Below are 27,507 nucleotides of genomic sequence, written 5' to 3'. Positions count from 1 at the left end.
CCCAGATTGTTTAGTGAGTAAGGCTCGATACAAGGCAGCCATTTATACAGTATGAATGTGTAGGGAATGTAAAAGAACATGCTCAATATCAAGGAACAGGAACTAGTATTGTGTCCCATGACTTTTGCCGTGTCTGTGCAAGCTAAAGAATGCTGCATTGTCCTGTGGAATATGCGTCTGGGGCCCCCTACTGAGCTGTCCACTGCGAGTGGTAATGCCTTCTGTAAAGCATTTAATAACAATAATTCACATCTTCACACCTGGTGATGAGCAGGCTGATGTATGTTTAACGTATACAGGTGTGTGCGTTCCCAAGCCGTTCCCTGAGCTAACACCCACTGTACTAATCCAAAAATCCACTTGCATAATGAAGATAAGCAGTCGAAATGAAATAAATGAATCAGATCTAAATCCAGTTGTTTCTTCACTATACAGCTTCTCACTGCATGTCTGTCAGTCACTGTTAGTCCTTTTAAAGCATCAGCTTTTACTGCAGACAGATCATTGGCTAAACAGAGGAAAGAGCTCCACTGAGGAGGAGGTAGTATAGACATCAATAGATGCTGAATGAGCTGACACTTTTAAAGTCCCTTTCTCTAGTTTCGCTGACTCATGCTGCATTTACACTCATACACAATTCAGCAGTAAGCAAAGTTGTAACAGTCACTTAAAGTCTGGAGAATCCATACTAACCCAATGAGTTTCTGGAGGTGCTGAACAATAGTTGCTGTTTTTTCGTCACACTATGCAGCAACTCATCCCAAATCAACCATCCAACCCAGTTGGGTTTAGGGAGTGTGGTCGTCCTACACAATCTTTCTCTAGTTTCGATGAATCATAATGTATGTACATTCAGTAAGCAAAGTTGTAACAGTCACTAAAAGTCTGGAGAATCTATACTAACACAATCAACTCAGAACAGTTAGATGCTATTTGAACCAGATGTGCTTTCCAAACTAAATACACAAAAATATGATCTGATCAAAATATTTTTCTTACATCATATATGTTGTATGTTAACCTGTATCTTTGTAGGAGGGAACAGTGTTCTCTTATTGTCTTTTTTGGGTTTTAGTTACAGTTACAGTGTGTTAAACTATCCCTGTGTTATCCCATACCTCAGCCTGACTAGCTCTTACTGTGAGTTGTTGATCTGCTCTAAAGCAGTACTACTGTATACTACAGTCATCAATTCTGGAATTTCTACTCATAAATCAAACATTCTTACTACGAAAACAGTTAATTTAATGGCACACAAATAACTAAGAATGGCTTTATTGGAGGGTGTGATGGGCTCAGTACTAAAACAATGGTAGATAAGGCAGATCTGTTTGCAATATGCACCTGTAAACCTGCAGGCATGTCTGATATAATGGATATAAAATGGGTGTACAAAGCTGGTCTTGTTTCTATCAAACTGGCAAATCCCTCCACATGCCCGATACATCTGTAGCAAGGCACGCTTTCCAGCCTTGCAACAAAAGAGCTCTGAAAAGGTTGAATTATAATTCTCTGTGTGTCTGAGTCTCGTCTGTGAGGCAGTGTAGCAGTGTGCAGACAGCAGGAGGCTGCTAGAGTCTCTGGGTTTATTTTCTCTAGGAGGCCACACCTTTTTTTCTGGGGGGTTCACACTGCAGTACTTTATGAGCACTACTTCTGGCTGCATATCTCCCTGCTGTGAAGCAACAATGAAGAGACTGCAGTCTGTAATTTTAGATCTATAGAAAGAACATGCGAGGGAAGTGTTTCTAATAAAGTGGCCAGTGGGAGGAAGCAGAATGTTGAAGTTTGTTATAAAGAGGCCAGTTAGTGGGAGGGAGCACAAGGGAGGTGTTGACCAGTGAGTATATTTGTGAGGAATTCTTTAAACATATTCAGCAACTAAAATTATTGGTCTAAAAATGACAAATAATGGTAAAAAAAAAAATACAATAATTATACCAAAGAATGACTTTTGATGACATAATCAAATCACAACCAGCAGGAATGTTACAAATGTCCAGTGTTCAATAAATATTTTTAAATTGTACATTTGTAATAGATTTTTCTTTAAAAGGAAAAAAACACATTAAGGCTATTCAGGTTATGCGATGGTGATGAAAAGTGGCTAAATTAATCCAAACTAGTGAAAAACTGTTTGGTATTCAGCTTTTAGGCATGTTTCATTTTTTTCAGTCTCAGTTTTGGACAATAATTATAATTTTCTTAAACACAACGTGTCTGAGACCAGTGTTTTGGTGTGTGGTATGGCTACAGCATCTGTAGAAACAACAGAATCAGAAAGCTCTGATTCTGGTCTCTCTTCTGTTATTCCTATATAAGTGTAGGGACATGTACAACTCAAAGGATTCACTAATCATTAATATTAGCCACTCACCCATGTTTGTTGATACTTAGACTACTATTTTTTCCTGATTTTATTAATTGCAAATGCCATAAAGTAAGCTTTTTTTTTCTTCTTTCTATTAACTGTTTTAATTTTCAGGGTGTTGCTTAGGCATGTGCTTAGAGGAGCCAGTGACCACTCATTGTTTCAACAAAGTTTTTTTTATAAAGCTTTTGAAATTGCCATAGTTGACTTTCCCTATAGAAAACTGAGTACAACCACTTGAACAAATTTAGCATGCCTCTGTACAGCCGTAATGAGAACACACTCAACATCCTTACGCCTCTTCATATACCTTTACTTCACTGCCACACAGGCAGCAGTCTGCAGAGGCACCCACAGCTTCATTTCTCACCATCAGCAGAATTATGTGCTGAGGCTGGCAGACAATGACAAATTGTGAAAGTAGTACAATTATATATAAGTAAATTAGTGGCTAATGGCACTGTAGAAACATGCTGTAATCACAGTGCACTGGAGCTTATAATAAAACAGACGCTGGTCTGTCTAGAGTTAAGGTTATTTTACGGAGAAATATACTTTAAAGAAATACCCTCAAGAGTTCTGCATCCATTTATTGAGAAAGCAGAGTTAGATTAGATATGAAGGGATTGGATCATAAACCAATAAAAATAAAGGCAATCAGCAGACAGCAGGGCAAACATGTTTAAAATGCAATTGCAGAACAACACATCATAAGCAAATAATGAAGCAAAATAAGAACAGCAGCACAACCACTGTATGCTGTTAGACCTAAAATTATAGGACAAAAAAATTGTGTTAGGACACCTTTATTTGATTATTTGGCCAATCTTCTTTAAAATTTTAAAAAGAACCCCAAAAGTCAGAACTCTGAAATATGTTGTATAATTTTGAGTTGATCTCACTTGATATACATTTATAATCGATGTGTTGCTCTCTACTACACAGAGCGAAAACAAATCTGCCTTTAAATAAATGTAAAAAAAAAAAAAAAAATTTGCGGCTATTCTAAACCTTTTTAGTTTTAAATGTGTTCAAAACGGTGTAGCTTGTCACTTTCTGTGACGAGCTTGAACAATGCACTGTAAAAACAAACTGCTGCTATTTATTGTTTTTTTAGTACGCTCCCGATTTGTGGGTAAAATGTTGAAAATAAAGTATTAATACTTAGTATTCTGTATGTTTGCAGCGGTAGTGGCCACACACCAGATAGGAACCATTTCAGTGTATCATCTCTGTATCTCCTGCATTATGAGAAGCAGATCCCTTTTAGTAGCTGCTCTGTTTGATATCATGATTTGATCTGCCTGGTCCATCTCTCAGAGCTTTGCCAGCAGTATGATGTCATGTGCTATTCTGCCAGCTTGCCTCAGCTTTCTGCGTGTGTGTGTGTGTTTGAGTGTGTGTGTGTGTGTTTGATCTTAGTCATAGTCCATCTTCACTGCATTATGTCTGTTTGGCATCATCAGTGGACTAGGGTAGAGTAGACTCCAGATCCATGTAGAGGTTTTATCCGCAGTCCGGGTTTTACTGTAGCTGCATATGAATGGGAGTGGATTCAGAGAGCAGGAAACAGACCAAGCTGAGCACACAGCTGCACACACACTTCCACTCAAACACACTCGGGCTGTGGAGAAGGAAGGAAGCACAGAGAAAGAGGTTCTGCAGAGGAACAGAGACAGAGAGAGAGAGAGACAGAGAGGTACAGGCTTCTTGAGTGAGAGTTTACTCTGCTGATACCAGCTGACATCCAGGTAATGTTCCTTTTTCATTTAAAATAAAAGAAAAACTGTTAGGGCTAATACTGTGGAGTGGCATGGGACAGTATTATATAGATGCATCATAGCATCTTGTATTAGTGTGATATATTTTTTTATGCATGAGTTATATTTTGTACATGTGCATAACACCCTGTGTTACATTACTGACTGTTTCATTGGCTGCCATACTGTAACACTGATTTCACAAGAATTCATATATTGTTACAGCAATTGTGACATTCAAATTGTAATGTTACATTCATGTTTATTGTTACAATTGTTACTATTACTTGTGTTGTCACATTATATTATATATTGCTGACCACTGCTACCATTGTTAGTGCCCACTTATCTGTACGGACCATGTCTATCTGTCTTTTTCTCTCATGGCTGTATATCTGTATATTAGTGGTTGACACCAGACTCATGAGAGATTGCTCTGCAATTGTCCTGCATTACTGGGACCTTGTGGGTGTGTGTTTGTATGCGTTATATATGTGTGTATATGGGAATTTCTGCATTTTCATGGCAAATATAAGGAAAGCATTATATGATTATGTGCATATGTCTCAAAGCTGACTGTATTAGGAAATGTAGAGGAAATCTTAGCTAATTTTGAGAATTTACATTTTTAAATATGGATAAGCTTTGGGTTAACAGGATTAGAATTACATAAATGGCTACATATATAACACATATATGACTTATATAGAGGCACCTGCATACTTAAATAATATATATGAAACGTTGTATACAGATCATTGTACATAGATACTTACATTTCTATGAGAATTATATTATATATATCATCCTTATATAAATGTAAGTATATTAGTACAATGATCTATAAATAAAGTTTCATATATATATATATATATATATATATATATATATATATATATATATATATAAACTAGAGAGAGAGAGAGTTAGTGGGAGCATCAACCCAGCTACAGTGAGAGGTTGCTAGAAGGACAGTTAGAAACACAGGGGGAGAGAGAAAGAGAGTCAGAGACATTAAAAAGCATACACTAAAATAAAATATAATAAAATATATTCTTTGTAATAATCTATTGAATGGAACCCATATCCTATTTTCTCTTTACCCCACTTCTCTTCTCCCCCCCCCCTTTCATCTCACTCTTTCATTTCATTCTCATTTTCCTTTTCTCTATCACTCCATCACGAGCTGATCACTCTCACTCTGCTTTGTGTGCTTTGTGGTATTTGATCTCAGATGCTATTCTCTCAGCACACTCAGCCATTATTCTGTATTCTGTACAGCAGGTTCATTAACATGTGGCTCCATCATGCAGCTGCAGCAGTATCCCTGTGATCTTAGCCCCTCCCCCACGCTGTAACACCATAACACACCGCTCCAGCAGATGAGTGTGATCAGAGTTATCAGGATGGACAGCATGAGAGGGCTGATGTTTGGGTAATTTGAGGTGATAGCCATGCTGCATTTCTCCCCATCACTCTTTCCCTTTGCCTCCGTTTGCCCTTTTCCAACTGCATAAGCTTCCATTTGTTACCATGGCAACCGCCTCCATCCTGCCCCCTTTTGCTGCACATCCATTAAAGGGAAGCCCCTTCATCCCTCCATCCCTCGATCGTCTTTTCTGACCCCCTTTATCTCTTATCCCTCCTCTGCAATACTGCCTTTCAGTCATGATTACAGTGTTTGTCCAAGCGCCGCTAAATAATTGATCAGCCCTTATTGAACAGCCCTGGTCTGATTAGGGCCAAACGTCCGCATTAATATTAGTCTTCAGAGTGCAGCGGAACTAACGCAGCAGAAATGTGCAGCTCTGTCATCAGTGTCTGTGCCAGGAAGTCTCTAAAGGGAGATGTTGCTGAGTCTTAAAGAACATTAATGTGAGTTAATTTAAGAGCTTATATGCTTCTGCTAAGGAATTTGCCCTCGAGCAGAGCACAACTGCAAACTTTTTTGCTCATTTTTTTTTTATTTCATCGTTAAATTGCAGTTTCAGATATATTAGATTCAGCATTTGGCACATAATCACTTACTGAAGAGTGCCAGACAAGTTTTAATGTTTGTAAGTGTTTTGTAAGTGCTATTACAAGTGAACGCATCCTATATGTTCAATAATATATCCAGTGTTTATCATTACTATGATTATTAAGAATTATTAAGAATATTTAATAGAATAATACATTTTGTTTCTAGACATAAGAACTTTATTTTACTTTAATTAGTTTATTCATGTAAGCAGACCTCACTGCAAACAGATACTCACAGCATGTATAATATAGATTATGTATAATACAGGCTTATTATGGCTTAGAGTAGTATCTGCTTATAAATATATAAAAATATATTAAATACACAGTGGAATTATTAATACTACACATTAGAACCTACTTTTTTAAATTTCAGAATGGATATTAAGCAGTAAAAAGCTCAAAAATGACTCCTTTACATTGACTTCCATTGTAAAATAATTGTTTTTTCATCTTATTGTAAAGATATTTGCATAGAAGTGTATATACTGTATATTCACAGCTACCTAAATATTTAATATTTAATGGCATATTTATTATATTTATTCCTGGTATATTTTTATTATCTAAGATTTTACTGCAAACATATTTTATGGCCATTTTGATCAGTCTATTCTTCATGAAACTTAGTCATTTTGTTCAAGCCAAATCATAATACATAGGTTGTACATTTTATAATGGGGACTATTAGGCAGGTCGTGTATATTGCACGTTAAATATGCACTTTTTTGTGTGTGCTGTGTATGTTTTGTGAATATCTGAGGCTGTTATCAGGCTTCATGCTGGCAGTAGTGTGGAGCTGCTCTTGGCTGAAAGTGATCCTCCTCTGTGTAGAAGAACAGCCTGTAGAGCTGCTTTTGTTCTGCTGTACCTTGTTGCTGTAGTGTCGGGGCGTGGGTGTGGTTTTTGAATAATCTTTAGTATTCATCTGGGTGTGCGCATTCTAATCGCAGGCTGTGCTGCTGATCCAGAGAAAAACAGACACATGATAGCACTCAGACTAGCTCACATGAATGGATTTAAACCATTATCAGTATTTGTAACTATACTGCAATACATTTAATGTATAATAACAAAAGAGGTATTATTATACATGTACAATAAGAGTATTGTGATTGATTAATTCAAAGAGGTATTAGATGTGACGAAAGATGCTGGTATTGGTCATTAGCAGTATAGGGAATTATTATGTATGTTGGTTTAAATCTGTCTATAGTTGATCATGTTATGCTTAATATGTGTTATCAATCTCTGAACTTTTTTTTAGCTTAAAGCAAAAATAGTATATATAAATATTTGTTACTTTTTTTAAAAGTTTATCTATGGTTGCACCAAAATTAGACATTTTGTAAAAAATTAAACAGAACAAAATAAAACATATGACTGAATACCTGACTGAGTCCTTTTTTAGTTGTCACTGTTTTCTTTTCTTTTTTTTAATTTCAAAAACGGAATAGCCTAAATTCATTTATTCTTGAAAAAGTATTAACCTTTTAGCAGGCATACCAAAAAGGAATGCTTTTTTACATTTTTTGTTGAAAAAAAATGTTTTGGTGCTATGTGGAACTATTTTAAAGTAAAGATGTGTTATACAGTAGAATCATCTAAACATTTCTTTCAAATATTTAAACCCATCAAAAGAACTCAGGCAAAGGCAAAGATGGCAAAGATGGTTAAGGTCTGTATTTAATTATTGCCCTAATTAAACAAATGGATGGATGGACACAAATATTCATATCGTCGCTGTCCAATGAAAAACACTTATCTCAATTTTTGTCGATTTTTAGTTTTCTACATAATCTGAACAGACAAACTGTCCTTTACACTTTGCCAAAATTTCTTGATGAACGGACCAATAGAAACTCTTCAAAATGACCTGAAATAAACTCTTTTTACATTGACTTCTATTGAAAGTTTACAAGTTTTTTTCTCTCTCCTGTAAAGTTGCTGGTTTGGAGATAAGTGTTTTTCATTGGACAGCGACGATATATTACATACAATAAAGATAATAATAAATGACTGTAGGGTGTGAGTATACCTATATAGGCAGAGTGTAATCATCATAGTGTATGTAGAGTGTACTCATAAACAATACTGTACATGTCAGTAGTAAACCATTGTTAACAAATATAACACACATAACACATACCTGTAGTAGTGCTGTATTGTGAATGCCTTTGTCTTAACCGCTCCCCCCAACCCACACACACACACACTCACACACACGTGCTATCACACTCTACAGCAAAGGTAATGGAGCTCTATGGGAAAGGTATGGCAGGTCGGCTCTTGGCTATTTCTGACCTTGAATCTAATTAAAGACCATCTTACAGCTCCTAGCTCAGCCAAAACACTGGAGCCCTCTCATAGATTAGGGATGAACACAGACACCCAAACGCAACTGTCTGAGTTCAATTACTAATCTTACACATTTGTTGTTACATGTAGGTAGATAAGGCACTATCATTAATAATACAAAAAAAAGAATAAAATTATATAAACCTCAGGCTCCCACTACTGGTTCCGTTCTAGCCCCATCCTATTTTAGTGTTTTCCTACTCGAACTGACCCGCTTCTACCCAGGAGAGGTTTGTTAATTAGCTGATTAGTGGGATCAAGTGTGTTTGGATGAGGGAAAATACTTTTATGTGCAAGCCAGGGGGAACTCTGAGGAACAGGGTTTCAGGACCACTGCAATAATGCATTACATTAATACATTCAAAATCATCAAATTATATGGTCTAAACAGGTACAAAGACAGACATTTGATTAGATAAAAAACAACCTGCTATTATACCATGTACTGTATGTCCTACATGACTTTCAGAGTCATCAAATCAGTGCACTAAGAGTAACACATGACTCTACATTTTTTTTCCTTCCAAAATACATATATAGACATATACATGTTGTTTGTGCACTTATTTTGCAGTAAACATCACAGAAGAAAGATAAATGAATATGGATGAAATATAACTCCGTTGAACTTCTAGTCACAACACTACCTTTACACTACTTTACACCTTACACTACACTATGTCTTTATAGTCGACAGCACTATACAGATGCAGATAATAAACCTACTAGATATTTGTCAGCTTTGTCAGCTCTCTCTTTGTTTTTCAGTACCACCCAGACTGGAACATTAGGACATAAATCTTCTGACAATACCTGTGTATAATGATGGCCAAGCTCATTCTTCTGCATCTGAATATCTTTCTTTTCATGGCTTTCCTTTCCTGTCTTCTTTGCTCAGTTTTGCAGATCTGCATCTCATGGTTTCAGTAAACATATACAGCTCTGGTTTCTGAATCAGTTTCTTTGATTTTGCTATTTAAAGGTATAGGTTTGAGTAAAATGAACATTGTTGTTTTATTTTATAAACTACAGACAACATTTTTTTTTTCAAATTCCAAATAAAAATACTGTCATTTAGAGAATTTATTTGCAGAAAATAAGAAATGGCTAAAATAACACCAAAATATGCAGAGCTTTCAGACCACAAATATTGCAAAGAAAATAAGCTCATATTATTTAGTGAGAGTTCAGAAATCAATGTTTGGTGGAATAACCCTGGTTTTTAATCACATTTTTATGCATATTGGCATGTTCTCCACCAGTCTTACACACTGCTTTTGGATAACTTTATGCCACTCCTAGTGCGAAAATCCAAGCAGTTCAGCTTGGTTTGATGGCTTGTGATCGTCCATCTTCCTCTTGATTATATTCCAGAGGTTTTCAATTTGGGAAAATCAAAGAAACTCATCATTTTTAAACGGTCTCTTATTTTTTGCACAGATCTGTATATTACCAGCTTACTTACTCTTGGAGTAAGTAAATCCAGTTGCTATTATCTACAGTATGTACCTAAAAATCACCCAGATTTGGAATCAGAAACATGTAATGTGGCAATGTCTTTCATTCTTTCATGATGCAGCAAGACCTTGTTGGAGTTGTGCTGCCTTTTGTCTACCTCATGACTCAAGTTCAGCAGAGCCGTGTTTGTTTACTCAGACGGAGAATGAATTATGATCAATTTGTGACACTGAGAAACAAACAGAGCGAAACCACTGCAGTCCTCCCTCCTCCACTGCTTATGTTGTTTGTGTGCTACAGTTTTCTGTAATTGCACGAGCATAAGTAGAAGTCTCCATCTGTATCCATATTTAACACTGAGTATAAAGAGTGAGTCTTAAACATATGCTCAAGGTTTGTAATGTAATTAATGTGACAGGCATAGTCCAGAATGATGAATGGACTTGTAGACCAGGAATTTTCAAATGCTTTGCAGGCAGATCCCCTGGCTGTAGGTTAAGGACCCATGGGATTCTTCAATAAGGGTTGGACCACATTCTAATATCGAGGGCTGCAGATGATTCTAAAACGATAGGAAAAACTGTAGAACATCAAAAATTCATTTTTATGTGAACATAAATCCAAATACAGAAAAGAAGAATTTACTAACCAGTTGAAATGAGCTGAACATCAGTGTAAGCTGGTCCTAAGCAACTGAGACATTTATAGACCAGTAGCAGTATCTTATTGTCTATTCAGACAATAACAGACTGGTATCCAATGCTAATGGATTTAAGAATGGAAATTATGTGTTTCCTTCTGTTACACCTGATGAAAACCCTGGCTGCTGGATTTTGAAACAGCTGAAGCTGCTTGATTGTCTTTTTTAAAAGTTCAGTTAAGACACTATTGTAGTAATCAATTCTTTTAGAAATAAAGGCATGGATTAAGAGTGTGCTATATCGTATCGTATGCAGTTATATCGCCAACATTTTTTAATATCGTGAACAATATTATACCCTGAAATATTGGTCCATAATACCCACCCCTAATTATTACATTAGGGTACTACTTTTTTGCTATTTTTAACAAAAGAGTATTTCACACTATTCTCATTTGCCATTATATATCTACTAGATACAGATTATATCTGTCCAGTATCATTAATTATACTTTAATTCTGGATATATGGAGATATTTGGAGTGCATTGTTAGTATTAGTATCATGACATTCTGGATCATTGACTTCTGTGACAAATCTGATAAAATTCTTGTATTCTTTAATATCTCAGTTAGGAGTGTGCCATGTCATATTGTGTGCAATAATACAATTTTCATTTGGTTGCAGTAGTCTATTCTTGAAATATTTTTTTTTATTCAGTGTTGTGTCTGATTGCCAAGAGCTATAGCGAAAATAACATGAAATATATTTATATTATTTTAGGGCCATATCACCCATATGGGATGAGTTTCCCGAGGTCTGGTTTAGACAGAAAATCTATAATCGTGTTGATGTTCTTATGGTGACAGAATGTTGATTTTGTAATGGCTTGACAAGACTATTAGTCTATTAACACACCAAGGTTACGAGCTAGCTCTTTAGATTTTATGACTGTTATACGGACATTAGCATTAAGCAAAAAGCCAATATTTGCTGCTCCCTTTAGAATAAAGTGGCTTTAACCACTGATTTTGGTCAGTGCTATTGTGGTTTCTGTACCTGCTCTGGGACTGCGTTTGGGAACTAGCCACGATGCTAATGTGCATTGTTCCTGTAATGCAGAGTGGAATGAGGTAAAATTCACAGAAAGCTGCTGCTGTATCAGCTTCTGTGGAAATAATGACCTTTCTAAGATCCAGCAGCACTGCAGATGAGTCTGCAGCGAGGGGCTGGAGACGGGCGTTGGTATTCAGAGACATCCTCCAGGAAAATGAAAGTGTTTTGTCTGGCAGGTTGGTGGCAGAGAGCTGAGATTCAGCGTGCTGTTAGCAGCGTCGTTTGACTTTAATGTTACAGCTGACTGAAGCCTGGATTAATGGCAGCTGGATGGAGTATGGAGCTATTGCATTTTACTATAGAGGGAGAAGAAATCTGTCTCGCATACAGATTATTTTAGCACTGGAGCGGCTGCTGCTCCCTCTGCTATTACTGCCTCAGGCTACCAGTGACCGTATTGTAATCTGCTGTGATATATGTGAACAATAGCTGCCATCAGTGAATAATAAAACAGCTGCTCTGATAAATAGGTGACCTGCTCAGCTTGCACATAAACATCCTACAGGTGCAGCCACGTCAGAACAAGCAAGAAAACAGTTCTATTAAACTAGAAAATACTAAAACAGCTGTCCATCAGACATGTTTAAGAAGATCACTTGATCCAAGCATGACTCAGTAATCTAATTTACCATTTAACAAAGCAGTTATGCCTCTGTTTGTATTTCTTGGGTTCAGAAATATATAAGACAGATACATAAGCAAGTTAAAAATAACATTTTGTATGACTGTTGTTTAAATTTGTAGTGGTTAATCTGGTTTGTTCATTCAATTCAATTCAATGCAATTTTATTTATATAGTGCTTTTTACAACAAATGTTGTCACAAAGCAGCTTCACAGAGAAAAACTGGTCCACGGCTCTTATGAGCAGCACCACATAGATGCCAATTTTATGGTGACACAGTGGCAAGAAAAAACTCCCTTTAAGAGGAAGAAACCTTGGAAGGAACCAAAACTCAGTCAGAGGAACCCATCCTACTCGGGTTGACCTGCTCAGTTTGTCCATATTTGCATGCTATTAGGGTTCAATAGTTGGTACAAGGCTTGACTACTACCAGTCATGTAGTACACATCCCGAAACTGCAATTTCACTTACTGCTGTGCTGTCATTACAATAAATAGAAAAAGATAAAGGCATTCAAGACCCTTCTTGTTCATACACTGCCTGGCCAAAAAAAAGTCGCCACCTGGATTTAAGTAAATGATGTGGGGTCAGGTCTGGGTTCAGCAACAGTATGTGCTGAAAGAATGAGGTCAGCTGACTACCTGAATATACTGAATATAGACCAGGTTATTCCATCAATGGATTTTTTCTTCCCGGATGACACAAGCATATTCCAAGATAACAATGGCAGGATTCATGGGGCTGGAATTGTGAAAGAGTGATTCAGGGAGCATGAGATCATCATTTTACACATGGATTGTTCACCACAGAGTCCAGATCTTAACCTCATTGAGAGTCTTTGGGATGTGCTGGAGAAGACTTTGTGCAGTGGTCAGACTCAACCATCATCAATGCTGCTGCAAGATAATGCAACACTGGATTGAAATAAATCTTGTTACTTTTCAGAAGCTTATTGAAACAATGCCACAGTGAATGCATGCCTCAATCAAAGCTAAAGACGGTCCAACCAAATATTAGAGTGTGTGACCTTTTTTTGGTGGCAGTGCATTAATAATTTGTGCTATTTGGTTCAATATTTAAATATTCTAAACTAGACAGAATCTTACTATTATACCTTACTCCATGTTATTTCCATTATTTCTGCAGTAATACTTTTTAACAGAATTTATTATGCTTATCATAAATACAACTTTTTTTTTCCACTTGAAGTCTCTCTGGTCTTTTAGGTCTCCAGGCCTAATTATTTATAATGACTGTTAAAAATGAATGCATGTCAGCTCTTTAAGTACTAATCTTGTCCAATTGTTTAGTTGTGGATGGCAGCAAAACTGTATCCAGTCCTTTGTTATGTAAAAAATTTCCAGTTAGAATAGTTTTTCTCGGTGGTATCTAGTTACATAGATCTACATTAGCTCTCCCATTGGTTGACACTTCATGATTCTACAAGTATGTACATATATGGATGTTTATGTGGGTGGGGCTAATTTTACCTGGAAGATGTGGCTGTCTCTGACTGTTACATGAACAGTAGTCTGGCCCGGTTTTATTCAGCTGTTAGAAACTTTGTTCTACTCTACATTAAAGTGTTGAGTCTAAAATGACCCAATAAACTTTAAATTGAATAATTGACATTAGCATCATCATACAGATGTTAGAATGTTCCTTATTTTAAAATGTGTGGCTTGAACTAAAAGCCTAACTTGCTACTGAATGTACTAACAGACCTCCATTTTATACATCTGATACTAAATGAATTATTGTTGGAATGATTCCAAACTTCCAAATGGAAGGAAAGTAATTTTCTAAAGAATGCTGCTGTAAACTATATGCATCCGAAACATTACCCAACTCCTGAAGGTCATAAAATAGACTTTATTTCCTGTAATCTCTACTATACAAAACCACTCCAGGCCTATTGCTGGAATCTTTCTTCAGCTGGATCAATATCTGAAGCACAAACCTGATGACTAGAACCCACCGCAGGGCAATCGCAGGCTGCTGAACCTGATACGTCGCAACATTGTGGCTCGTGTGGTACATTTCCTGTAGCTGAGCGAGAGGCTAAATGCTTGGCTATCAGGTCACATTGTGTATTCATTTCCAGCTTGACAGACCTGATTACTGCAACGGGAGGGGAAGAAAGAACCAGGATGTCAGATGTCAGGGGATGAATTTATATTAACATCAATCATTCCTGCTCTAAAAATCGATAAGGCAACAGTAAAATTCAAACTGCATCTCGCAGAATGATGAAATTCATTACATTATGCAGAGCCGCACTGCATCCCAAATACATTACACATTCTGGAGTATGCAGTTTAATTTCTAAGGCCTGGACTTCTGTAGGGTGCCTTCGTCAGCATATCCAGTGTTTGGTTTGGCATAAGATCAAGGGTACTAATTGGGCATTTGTCCTGCTCTGCGGCAATAACGGCCTCTGCTCTTCTGGGAAGAGTAGATGTTGGAACATTGCAGTGAAGAGAATCTGATTACATTCAACCACATGAGATCACCATTAAGTGTGTTTACCTGCATTTCATAATCTGATTACTGCAGAACATCAGAGCTCATCAGTAATCCAGTTAGCTTGGTTTACACCAATTTAAGTATTTAAATAATGGAAAAAGTCTGAGTTTAAATGAGTAGGTCAGTAATTCAATTTTTGCCTCACAATCAGCCGATAAATCATCATTCAAAACCAAAACTTTACATTCTGTGTTTTCAGGCTGCAATGTCAACATACATCAGCTAGAATATAAAGATTTTCATTTAAACTCTGTTTGAATAATCAAATACCTTCATAATTCTGATTATGAAGTGTATGTTAGCACACTCATTATTGTTTATTATAATTCTACCAATCCAACTAATTCCAGAGGTTTTAAATGGAGTTTCATTATTTCAGGAAACAAAGTTCATCTGCTCCACAGCCAGACATGCATAAAATACTAGAGACCCAGACTTGAGTAAAAGTACAAGTGTTCTATAAATAATAGAATTTGCAGTATTCTTTAAGCTCCACAGTAAGTGGAAGTACTAAAATATTCAACATTTTTGTACTTAAAGGGAACTCCAGTGTAAAATGGATTTTTGGTGTTAGCTTTGATGAATAGGACACCTCCGTTCTCCCACAGCGTTCCGAGATCCAGGAACTTTAACAGTTTCTAACACCCTTTAGACTGGGTGACTGAGTTCTCCTTTAAGCATTGCAAGTAGTTTATTCTTAATTGAAACCAAAAGTACTGAAAGTAAAAGTACAGTAATGTGTTATGTAGTTATTACAGAAAGCATTGGAAAATGATTATATATATATTATATATATATATATATATATATATATATATATATATATATATATATATATATATATATATATATATATATATATATATCAATTTGCTTGATTGCTCGATTCATTTAGTAATGAGAAGCTACATCAAACCTGGTGACAGTGAGCATCTACCCCTCTGGTAATATTTTTATGAGTATTGACTATTGATGCAGCACATACAAACTGTATCAGAGTAAAATAATAATAAATAATACTCTAGTAGATTCAGATACGGCATGTTAGTAAGTATAGTAGTGAAATAGTTCTTCATTACTTTACATCTCTGTCCACAGCTCAGTTATGGAAAGAGATTTATAACCCTTCAACCTATGGTCGACATTAAACACAGTGACATTACGCTCATTCAGAGCTTTCCAATTTATTGGCCAAGACTTTTCTGTGAAGAAATTATACAAGCTGTGCATTCAAACACCTGTACCAGCAAAGATTGCACCTGAAGCTATTGTCTGGATACTTAGACATGATGTATTATTCAACTAAAAATATTTAGACAGTGATGTACGTTTTTACTAGATTTTTTTAGCTGTTATTAAAAACCTCCTGCAGAGATGTGTTTATCTTTTAATGCATCTTTTAATCAGCTTGGCTCCTTCATACCATCATTCAGGGATAAAACACTGTTCCTCTGTTGGGAGCAGTAAAAGCAGAGAGTGGAAATAAAGAGAGAGAAAGAGGGGGGAGTGTTATATTGCAGAGAGAAGCTTATTAAATCCCAGACATACAAGCTTTTTATGATTGTATTAGCCTGCTAATTGGATGTGCGCTTATAAAGCAGCCACAAGCTAATAAAAATCCTAATTATCCTAAATTTATATTCACTTTTCGGTCAGAATCCTCCCAGAACCCATATGAATTTTTCAGTTTAATACTTTTACACTATTCTTTAACAAACATCCTTTATTACACCATTGTGTGTTTTGATTTAGAGAACATTATTATAAAGCCTATTAATAATGAATAACTTATTAGATTATAGAGTATAAGTCAGTGTTGAAGCTAGATTTATATGTGATTTAATGAAATATAAATTTTAATACAGTGCCAGTCTGGATAAGAAGAATTAAATTAATTCTAAAAACTAGAAATTTTATTAGAATTTTTGTTTATTCAAATCTGTCCTTTATCTTTTCTCAAATATCACATTGAACTCTCATTCCAGTCAAATTTTGATTACAATTTTTTCACTCCCAGTTTGCAAACAGGGAAGATGGCAGTTTATAATGTGTAATGTAACTTTTAAAGGGCACATTTTTATCATTTCTTTTAAATTTTACATAGTGGACATATATTTTATATCCCAAACATTTTATAATAATTATTTTTTACACCTTCAATTCCAATCACTCTTTATCCATTCCAATTCAGTTGGTTAATGCACATTTAAGACTAAAATAAGATAAATAATTCTGATTGCCTGTCCTGCATTGTGGCTCATACAAAAACATTCAGTGGTAAAAGTCTCCTGTGTGAGTGGGTGGGATTGAAGAGGTGGAGCAAATAAGTTAGTTCTAACATCAGTTAAACAGTGATTTCAAAAAGGGACATATTTAAAATTTAGTATCTAGTTGTGGATACCTACAGTATTTAAATATTACTTCAAAATGCTTAATTTAAAAAAAGAGAGGCAAATTCATTTGCAACACAAGTAAACAGACACTGGTCACATAATGGTCCAGATTATTAAATCAGCCAGACAGCAGCCAGAGTTTTAAATATACTGTATATGTAACCAGTATGTATTATGTATTATGTATTATTACCTATAAAATAATATGAACTACTCATAATATAATAGGTGTAGTAAATGTATTCTGCTTTAGTATTCACGTGCCCCTGTTATTATAGATAATGCCACAGATCTTCTGGGAATAAAAAAAACCTGGTCAGACTAATTTTTTTAGAGTCTAATAACTAATGACACATGAACCAATCCAAGCTGTACAACTGCAGCACTGAGAAAACAATATCAGTCGTTACACATATTGAATGTTGATATAAAGTGAAACTGTATCTTCCGAACTCTAGAGCAGCAGCCTGATGGATGAAGCCGAAACTTTCCATTTGAAGGATAATTATATAATTTATTTTCTGACTATTTTATGACCCTGTCTTGTCTCTTTCTTTTCTGCAGAAACCGGTCAGATTGATCCGGTGCTGATAGAGAAATACAACACTCCAGGCTTTGTGGGTTGTCTGTCCAGAGTGCAGTTCAACTCCATCGCTCCACTGAAGGCAGCTCTAAGTACACGAGCGTCAGCGCCAGTCTCACATCAGGGCAAACTTGTGGAATCCAACTGCGGAGCATCACCACTGACCATCCCACCAATGTCCGCCGCCACTGACCCCTGGAACCAGAAAGGTGAGGAACTGCATTTCCAAAACCAGACAGGGATTTTTGTACAGAGAACTTTGTATACAGCTGAACACAGTGTCTTATTGTGGATCTATATGGGATTTTAATCCAGTGTGATTCTGCTGTATGTTTAGTAAACGGTCTTCTTTAATTGGCTAAACCCAGAGCTTCTCCAGGTCTTGTTTCAGTCGTATGTTATGTTTTTTTAACATCACTGAAATCAGTGAAAAGAGAAAGACAATAAAACATACAAATGAATAATGACATAATGGAAATAGTAGTATTTAAAATGCAGTAGATCATAACTGACATTTTGTTTGCATCAGCATGTAGCAGCATGTCAGCTCACTCAAATGCGACACGGCAGACTTTAAAACAGCTGACACTGGGAGAAATACTGCTTTCTCACAGCTGGAACACATCTGGCCTAGGTAGTTAATTCAACTGTGCATTCCCTGAGTAGGAATATGATCTGAAGATTACATGAAGCATTGATTTCTGACTTTTTTATATTTACACTTATCTGCCTTAAATGTATCTGTATTGCAGCCTGGGCATATGTACTAAATTTTCAAAAAGTTTAATAAGTAGCCCAGCTGGCACATCTCCCAATATGAGTACTGAGAGATTGACATGCCTTTTTAAGGTCTAGAGACTCAAATGATGTTTATGATTTTATGATTTTTCGTCCCTCCTATAGATCCTGATTTCCCTTTCAATGAAGAGAGAGTTATACCAGATGGGGTCAACAGGAACTCAGCAATTATTGGAGGTAAGAAGTATTCAGTATCTATAGTCTTGTAAAAGTTTGTTCATTAATGATCAAATGTCACGTACCACTGATGTTTTAAATGTTGAGAACATTTTATTTTAGAAATATTTACTGAATTTATCGAGAGAAAAAAAAACTAAACATGCAATTTTTGTACATTATGTTACAGTAAGCACATATAAATGTAACAATAATGATGCTTTTGAAAAGTGTCCTTTACAGGAGTGTCTAATTGAAATGAATCAGTCAGCTTACTTAATTAACATTAACTTATAAATACATAATTTGACCGGGGTGCCCAAACTTTTGCATAAAATCGGAACTGCAATAATGTTTCTGGGTCAGGTTTACCCGGTGCCTGGTAGCCACTTTTTACCCCAAGTAATTAAAATCTAATCAATATTTAGTCTTATCAAAATTTTGATGTTGATTTAAACTTTTTTTGTCATTAGAAAATGCAGTAGCATTGTTTCTCAGTTGTATCAACAATATTTGATGTCACTTTTGGTTTATATTTTATATATTTTTATATTTGTACCTTCTATTCACTGTCCTGTATGACCCAACAGTAAGTGTGTTTTCTAAACATTTAAAAAAAAAAATTAACAAGTTGTTTTCTATTTACATTTTATTTTTTACTGATTAAGTCTAGCAGAGCAGATTTCATACTCCAAAAATAATAAAAACATGTTCCTATATGTATTTGTTTGAAATGTTTGAAATGGGTCAGTTTGACCTGCAGCATAACAGGAGGCTTATGTGTACTTTTCGTTTCAGGCATTATTGCTGTGGTGATCTTCACCATCCTGTGCACTCTGGTGTTCCTCATCCGCTACATGTTCCGCCACAAGGGCACGTACCACACCAATGAGGCCAAAGGCGGGGAGTCCTCGGAATCGGCCGACACGGCCATCATTGGAACTGACCCCAACTTCACAGAGACCATCGACGAGAGCAAGAAGGAGTGGTTCATCTAGCCGGCTGGGGTCAGAATGTACAGACTCTTTCAGACTCTATCAGAACGAGCCGGAAACTCGGCAGCAGTTTTGCCGTCCAAGCGGATAAGTGAATCGGACTGTACATACTGAATAGCCTGTCAATACTTTCTATCGTGGTTGGGCGTTTGCAGAGTCCTTTACATATTTAATCTCTGAATCATGTGTAAACAGAACGTTTCTTCTTCTGTCCAGATTTTTTTTTTACTTGCTTTGAATTGAGATCTCTACATTTGCCAGATTATTTTTTTTTATATATTCTTTATTTACTTTGATTGTATTGCTTATTTGTATCTAAGAGTACTCTCCTTCTGGCTTTTAAAGCAATTTTTGCGAGTGTAGTGTTTTGGAATGACTGTAAACACCACTATCATATTTTGTTTTTTGTATATTTGATTCACAGAGTATATGAGACAAAAGTGATAATATTGCAATGACGTTGGATTGTATCAGTGTTTCAGTCAGTATTACAGAGGGAAACTGAGGCATGCGCCACAAAAGCATCTTGAAAAGCAATGTTACGATTGTACATGATTGTTACGAGTGTGCTGCTCTCTTTCTTTTGCACTCAAAATAACTTAACCAATATGACTAACAAACTGGGAACGTCCATATATACTGACTTTAAATGGAAATGTGTGGCATCATTAAAACTATCCCTTTATTTTTAGTTATAATTTTTCTCTTTTTTGAGAGTGAAAGCTGTCAGACTGTGTTCATGTGTGTATCCATTGCCAAACACCTCTCGGTCTTACATGCTTGCTTTCACAGAAGAATAGGAAGAATTGCTGTATGAGGTTCGGAGATAATCGAAACAATCTAGGCTAGAAGGAACAGTAGTGGAATAGTGGAACGGTTTAGCCACAGTCATGTGACCTGAAGAAAGGATGTGCTAAAAGGCTCGATCCAACGTGCCTTCAGGATTCATGCAGTGAGCCTTCTGCCTGAGAGCTATTTAAACATTCATATTTACACAGATAATGTGCAGAATAAAGCCTTGTGTTTAGCATTATAAGACTCTTGTGTAAGAGCCTTGAGTATGCATTGCTTTGGATTCACTTGTGTAAAAAAAAAAATCAGTGCCAGTGCAGAGCTAGCACAGTCCGTTTGGTTGCTGATGACGTGTTCAAAAGAAAGTTGGCTGTTCTACAGGTATGCATTTCTGTTTATTCTCATAAAATGCTGTTTTGTCACCGTTTTGTTACTTTGTTACATTTTTTTAGCTTTTATATGACATTTTTTAATCATAAAATTTAAACTGGGGCTAAAGCGAACCCCAACATCCCCCCCCCCCCCCCAAACATCCTCACACCCCAAAATTGTTTGTTTGAAATCTAATGAAAGTAACATGGAAACACATAATGATCAAATGTTACTGCATCAGGACTGCAGGAAGTGACAGAGGACAGGGGTAATTTTACTTTAAGTTGTATAGATTTTGATATGTTCAAAATCTGCATTATTTAGTTGTCATTACTTTAATTGACTTCAGTCAAAAAATTTAGCTGTAATTTAAGCAAACATGTAGGACTGCATTTTGTCTTTTTACTGATGTTGTATTTCAAAATATTACTGTTTAAATGAAGAATTAACCCAACCTTAATTTCATTATTATTTCTTAAAGAGTCAGAAAAGACCTTGAAATAAGTTGTAGCTGCTTATGGCTCCAACATGCATCCAGCTTAATGTTGCTTTACTGCCATGGCTTTTATTGGTGCGACATTATTGTACATTATGTAGAGTAATGTATACCCAACTAATCAATTATAAAAAATGATTTGCCAACCATTTCAATAATCAAGTTTAATCTATTTAAACAATAAGTTGTGGCAGTACCACGAATGTGATGTATTAGTGGCTTGGCTAACTTAAGCTAGGCTGCATGACTTAGCTAACTTTAGCCCACTTGCCGTATTGTTAGTTTAGCTAACTTAAGACATTCTGGATAGCTTAGCTAACTTAAGGTACCTTCCTGTTTATGTGACTTGGCTGACTCATATAACCTAAGGAACCTTCTTTTGTCAATGAAGTAGCTACTTTAGGCTAACCTGCATGATTTTGTTAACCTGCTGAGGTCAGCCAAGACATAGTGCTGTTTCCCTCTGCTAAAACATCCTGTTGAATGCCACATCTCCTGTTATTGGTTGGGATGGTGTAAGTTCTTGATGGTCAAGGTCAATAAGTTTATGCTGGACGACCAGCATGGTCAAGCTTGATCATACTCACTGGTAAAAGGAATGCTTGTAGACCAGCAACCACATACCACATACTGAGCAAGAGCTACACTATATTTTTCAGCAGGGCAGTGACTTTTAAGTTAAAGTCCTAACAAATGTGTTCACAGTTTGGCTAAATTTGGTAATGTGTCATTTGGTAAGTATTTAATTATTGTAGTTTTGAAGGTCTTTAAGACAGGTCCTAACTTTCTAATAACAGGCCCAACACTAAACCTAAAATGTAGAATATTATCTATGTTACTATTATAATCTCAGTTTATTAACATTTGACACTGCTTGCAAAAGGTTTCCCTATCTCCCTGCTAAACTGTAAACTCAAAATTAGCTGTAATGATTTCAGCCTAACTGTCTATAACGGTACATTCAGGAACACTTCTAATTTCGTTGAATTTAATGTGATTTACAAAAAGTAAAATATTCTCTGATGGTAATATTAGGTTTCTAATATATTTATTCACTTTTTGTGTTTACTACATGGTTTAAAGAATTGTAAGGAGCATATGTGGTGGCAATCAGAGGGTCCTGTCTTTAGAATATCTTATGAAGCAGTCCATTTGAATCATTATGAGTGTTTTGAAGAAAGAGGAGAAGTATCTGAGAGCTTTGTAGAATGTAGCAGCTGTATTTGCATGCCACAGCCATCAAACCCGTATTCAACACTGTAGATATCCTGCTATCAGTGCATCGCCCCTCAGTGTTCCATTATTGTTTTTTGTACATTGGTCAAAATTAATATAATGTATAAATATATTTTTATGAGAATATTTTATAGGTGACCTAGACATCGTCTGTGTGTTTCTCTTCATGTGCGTCGGTTGGATTGGATCGTGAATCGCTGGAAATGTCCTGAGAGTTTTAGAGATAGATACAGTTCCTAAGTGTCAGGTGTGGTGCAGAAAGCTTTTGGCCATTATAATATGTTAAAACCCCCACCCAGATTAACATTTTTTTTTGTGCAAATATTTTGGTCATATTTTGTGATGGTAAGATTATTATTATTATAACTATTATTCTTTATGTTGTATTGTTTATTTTCATGCTTCACTCCTGCTGCCTGTCATATCTCATTGTAAAATGTGATATTGCAAAAGTTTATACGCCTTCTGTTTTATGTAAATACAAATGAAGGTTTTAAAAGGTTTGATTTTCAGGCAAACTTTCTTTACCATAAATAAACTCGTAAAAGCTTTTAAGCTTTTTTTTTCAACTTTCCACTATTATGAGCTAGGAGATTCTGTATATGTGCATATACAACACAACATATTTACTTAGTATGTTTTCATAAGGAGACGTGCATAATAGAGGTGCATAATTGCTTACTTATGTATTTTACTTATTGTTTCGACGCCAGCATGACCACTGTATGTGAAATTGTACATACTGTATTGTAAACTATTGTGGAATATCATACCTGTATTTAGTCTCGGGGGACATATTTTTTAAACTTTTTGTTATGATATTAAAGAGTCAGGAATGAATAGTATAATACTTTTTATATTCAGTACTACTCCGTCCCCCACTGGCTGTGTACCACCGTAAGATATTTGTAATAACCTATTCCTTTTGTCCATCCCATCCATGTGTAAGGCCTGACTGACCGCAAAGTACGGAAAACCATTGTAAGTGTGGCTATTCTTATGGGGGAGGGAATAAAGAGTACTTCTATCAAATCTGTGTCATGATGTTTATTGGGGAACTGGATGTTCTGGCATGTACAACATGCTGTATTAAATGTCAAAGGTAGAACAGAGAATAGTGTCCTAGAAGGGTTGTAATTTTTACACTCCAAACACAATTGATTAGAAGATATTCATTAATAAGGTGATTTATTATAAGGCATTGTATTAGGCACATGACAGTCTTTGTTCTCAACCTTAAACATTACATGTTACATTATTACATACACACAATCGTGGAATGTAAAAAAAACTATATATATATATATATATATATATATAGTAAGAATTACAAAGTTAGGTCCCACAAGCAACCACTGTATCTGCTGTTTAATCTATTTTCCTCTATTCATAATGTGACATCTTAGTAATGTTGCTGCATTTATGTGATAATAAAGGTGATCTAACAACATGCCAGAATTCCTCACTTAATATTGATAGTATAAGACACTCTCATCCTGAACAAGAAAAGTCCTGTTTCATCAAAACCAAAAAAATGTAAAAAAAAAAAAAAGAAGAAGGCTGCCCCATGAATAAATTAATGAACTCACACCCTTGCTCACTCTGGTCAAAACATAGTGCATTCAACTAGAAGAAAAGCTGTGCGCATGTTTAATACAGCAATAAAACATTAACTCACAGAAAGCACTGATCAACTCTACACACTGATCTATTACATTGTTTGGAGTGCTAACAAGCTCAAAACAGTCCCAAACTTAAACCAGTAAATTCATATTCAGTTAATATTTCTAGCTTAGTTGCATTTAACATCAATATCCTTCATCTAAACACAGATGTAATAAAAACTCACATTTTGTATGTGTATGTTGTAGCTTTACTACGGCTTAAACATCTTTACCCTGAATGGATTGTAAAGAATACCATAATAGTGTAGTAAGTAGTAGGCACAGTGTCTCACACATTAGATAGTGTATTTTTGTATTTTTGTATCATTTAATAAGGGATTGTGGATTTGCAAAGTGGATTCACTAAGCAATGTAAAGTAATGAAGAAAAACTACTTAAATACTGTACTTAAGTAGTAAAATGCTGTATCTGTATCTACTGGAGTAGTATTTTTACTCCTACGTCCAATTTTACTTCACTAAATATTTTGGATGGGTTTAATACTTTTACTCTGATACATTTTTATGTGACGCATCGTTACTCATTAGAATGATAAAAATGTTAAGAATAATTCCAGAGTAGTAGATGATCTGCACTGCCATCGGGTTTGATGAAGCTCCGCATCACTGAGAAAATCAAGCGCTCAAGCTGATCTTATAAGAAGACCACACTGCTCCTGTCCTGCCTTTCAACCTGAGAACTTTCCACTGCTTTCTTAAATAAATACACAACACAGTACTGTTCTTTTGATTTCAGTACTTTAGTAGAACATTTTAGATTTTTTAGATTTTAGAAATACTTGCAATGCTTAAGTGGAAAAATGCTGAATGCTTTAGTATTTCTACTTAAGTGTGTAGTTTAAAGAACACTTCAACTTCTACTTAAGTCACATTTTTTATAAAATACTTGTACTTTTACTGAAGTGTCTGTCTCTAGTACGTTATACATGTCTGCTCTTGAGCTTTTAAAAAGGCATTTTACCCGTAGCTTCCTGTGAGGCAAACAATTTTCTAGGTTTTCCTTTAATAGAGCATTTCACACTAAATGATTTTTGGCTTCACATTCACTGTCACTGTGGTGATGGTATGCGCCATGCATTAACTTGTACAATTTGTTTTCTAAAATACACTTTTATAAAATAATTAACTAATATAAATAATTAACTAATCCAAGTTTCATCCATCTAATTTTAAAGTCTGTTTCACAGTCCGTTGCGCCCTCTTGTGGGGAGAGAGTTTAACTGCATACAAGCTTAACTATCTCTGAAAGTAAATAAACTAAATACTTTTACCATTCAAACTGTTTAAGTGGTTGAAATTCCCCTTGAGTTAACATTTTTATTGCATTTTTATAAATTATTTTATAGGGAAAGTATCACCTACCCTTTATCGAAATATGGACTATATTAGAATAACTTGTCAAAGTAGTCTGTAAAAATATGTCGTAATTTTTAATTCATTCCACTTTTGGATGGGCTGTAGTAGTAAAATTGTCTTATAGAAGGTACAACCACAATAAAATAAACATAATAAATGATACTGGTTTACTTGGTTACTTGGTTTACTTGGTTTATATGTATATTTTTGCATATATCTGTGCATATTTTACTACACTTCTATGTTTGGCTGTACAAATCGCTATTACAGCCACCATTATTTATTAATAAAATCAATTCATTAATTAGTTAATAAAATAATATCTACTGATAAAAGCCTTAAGCTGTGTTGTTATGTTTGAACATTCTTTGTCCAACCATTCCACCAGTGATGAATGAAATATTATAAAATCTTAAGAAGGCCAAACTGATCTTGACACTTCAGCTACATTTAAAAAAAGTGTTTTTGTTTAATGGATGATGATTTTATTAGAATGAAATATTATATATTAATATTATTGTATACTACTACAGTAGTATATTATATACTACTGAATACTAGTGTGATTGGATTAGTCATTCTAAATATGAATGGTAATAAATCATTTTTGTTATTAATATAGAACTTAATACTGGATATTAGAATTATTAGAACATCATTCAATGTTAAAAAATAATTCTGAATATTAATGCTCTTAGGGCTTTACTCTGAAAACTGATGTTAATAAAGCTAAATAATAAATTGGGTTGTGCAAACGGAAGAAGTAAGTACAGTATGGAAATCTTTGTCACATTCAGTCATACAGCACAGTTTCATACTTAATGCTGAAATTCAAATTCAGTGTTCTGCATATGGATATTAAAGGAAGTAATTATGTGTATGTGGCTATTTGTTTCTGTCAGGTACCACATATTTCTTGATTTAGCATACAGTATTCTTACATTTCAATTTAGGTCACTGTAACAATTTAAAGTTATTTCTATTCACTGTAACATTTTGACATAATGATTTACAGATTTACAGTTAGATAAAAAAAGATTCTCTCAGGATTTTTCTAAGAGGAGGGTAAACAGTTTTACAATAGATATAGCATGACAAAAACAATTATATATTGATAAAGTTAACTATATATATATATATAGTTAACTTTATATTTCTTTTTTTTTTTTTTTTTTTTTTCTTATTCTACTCTACTCTGACCAAATCATTAGTAACAGCCTCTCCATAAACGCAGAGTGCACTGCAGAATAAAGCTATGGGTCTGCACACATGTGAACTGGAGAACACTGTTTTACTGCAGCTGTAGTATTTAGCGGTGCTTATATTCAAACCATACAGACTTTTGTAGCTTATGTTCCTTTTGAAGGCAAACAAAAAAAAAGCATCTGGTGTACAACAAGTACTACTGCATAATGATCAGTTCTTTTTATGTAATGTTCATTGCTCTTTAAAAAATTTATTTTATACTGACAATAATAAAGTTTATTACAATAATTCCTGGTACAATATATCGCCTATTAAACACAGTTATCGAGACGGACAGACAGACAGACAGATAAGGTTCAAACAAATTATGTTAAGTTTTGTCTTTTGTAATAGTAAAAATCAACAACCCACATTGACAATTAATTAATTTATTTGATTATGCTATACAATTAATTATTAATTAATTATTAATTAATTGTTCAGTTTGAGGACAGGGACATTTTGAGTGTAGTGTGTGTGTGTGTGTGAGAGAGAGAGAGAGAGAGAGAGAGAGAGAGAGAGAGAGA

At 35.1% G+C, this 27,507-nt stretch overlaps 1 protein-coding gene across 2 annotated transcripts in view; it reads left to right on the top strand.

Annotated features, from left to right (window-relative positions):
- The window catches only part of cntnap2a (contactin associated protein 2a), a 723,644-nt gene extending 702,626 nt beyond the window's left edge, over window positions 1-21,018 (top strand). For both annotated transcript variants that reach the window (XM_022683450.2, XM_049485717.1), the window contains 3 exons: window positions 17,832-18,059; window positions 18,754-18,825; window positions 19,603-21,018. In XM_022683450.2, coding sequence (XP_022539171.2) covers window positions 17,832-18,059; window positions 18,754-18,825; window positions 19,603-19,802 — 500 coding nt within the window. In that variant the 3' untranslated portion in view covers window positions 19,803-21,018. The remainder of the gene's footprint in view (window positions 1-17,831; window positions 18,060-18,753; window positions 18,826-19,602) is intronic.
- The last annotated feature ends 6,489 nt before the right edge of the window (window positions 21,019-27,507 follow it).

The sequence above is a fragment of the Astyanax mexicanus genome, chromosome 1, assembly GCF_023375975.1.
Source record: "Astyanax mexicanus isolate ESR-SI-001 chromosome 1, AstMex3_surface, whole genome shotgun sequence".
Lineage (NCBI taxonomy): Eukaryota > Metazoa > Chordata > Actinopteri > Characiformes > Acestrorhamphidae > Astyanax > Astyanax mexicanus.
The sequence above is the reverse complement of the archived record's forward strand: the minus strand, read 5'-3'. Positions and strand labels throughout refer to the sequence as shown.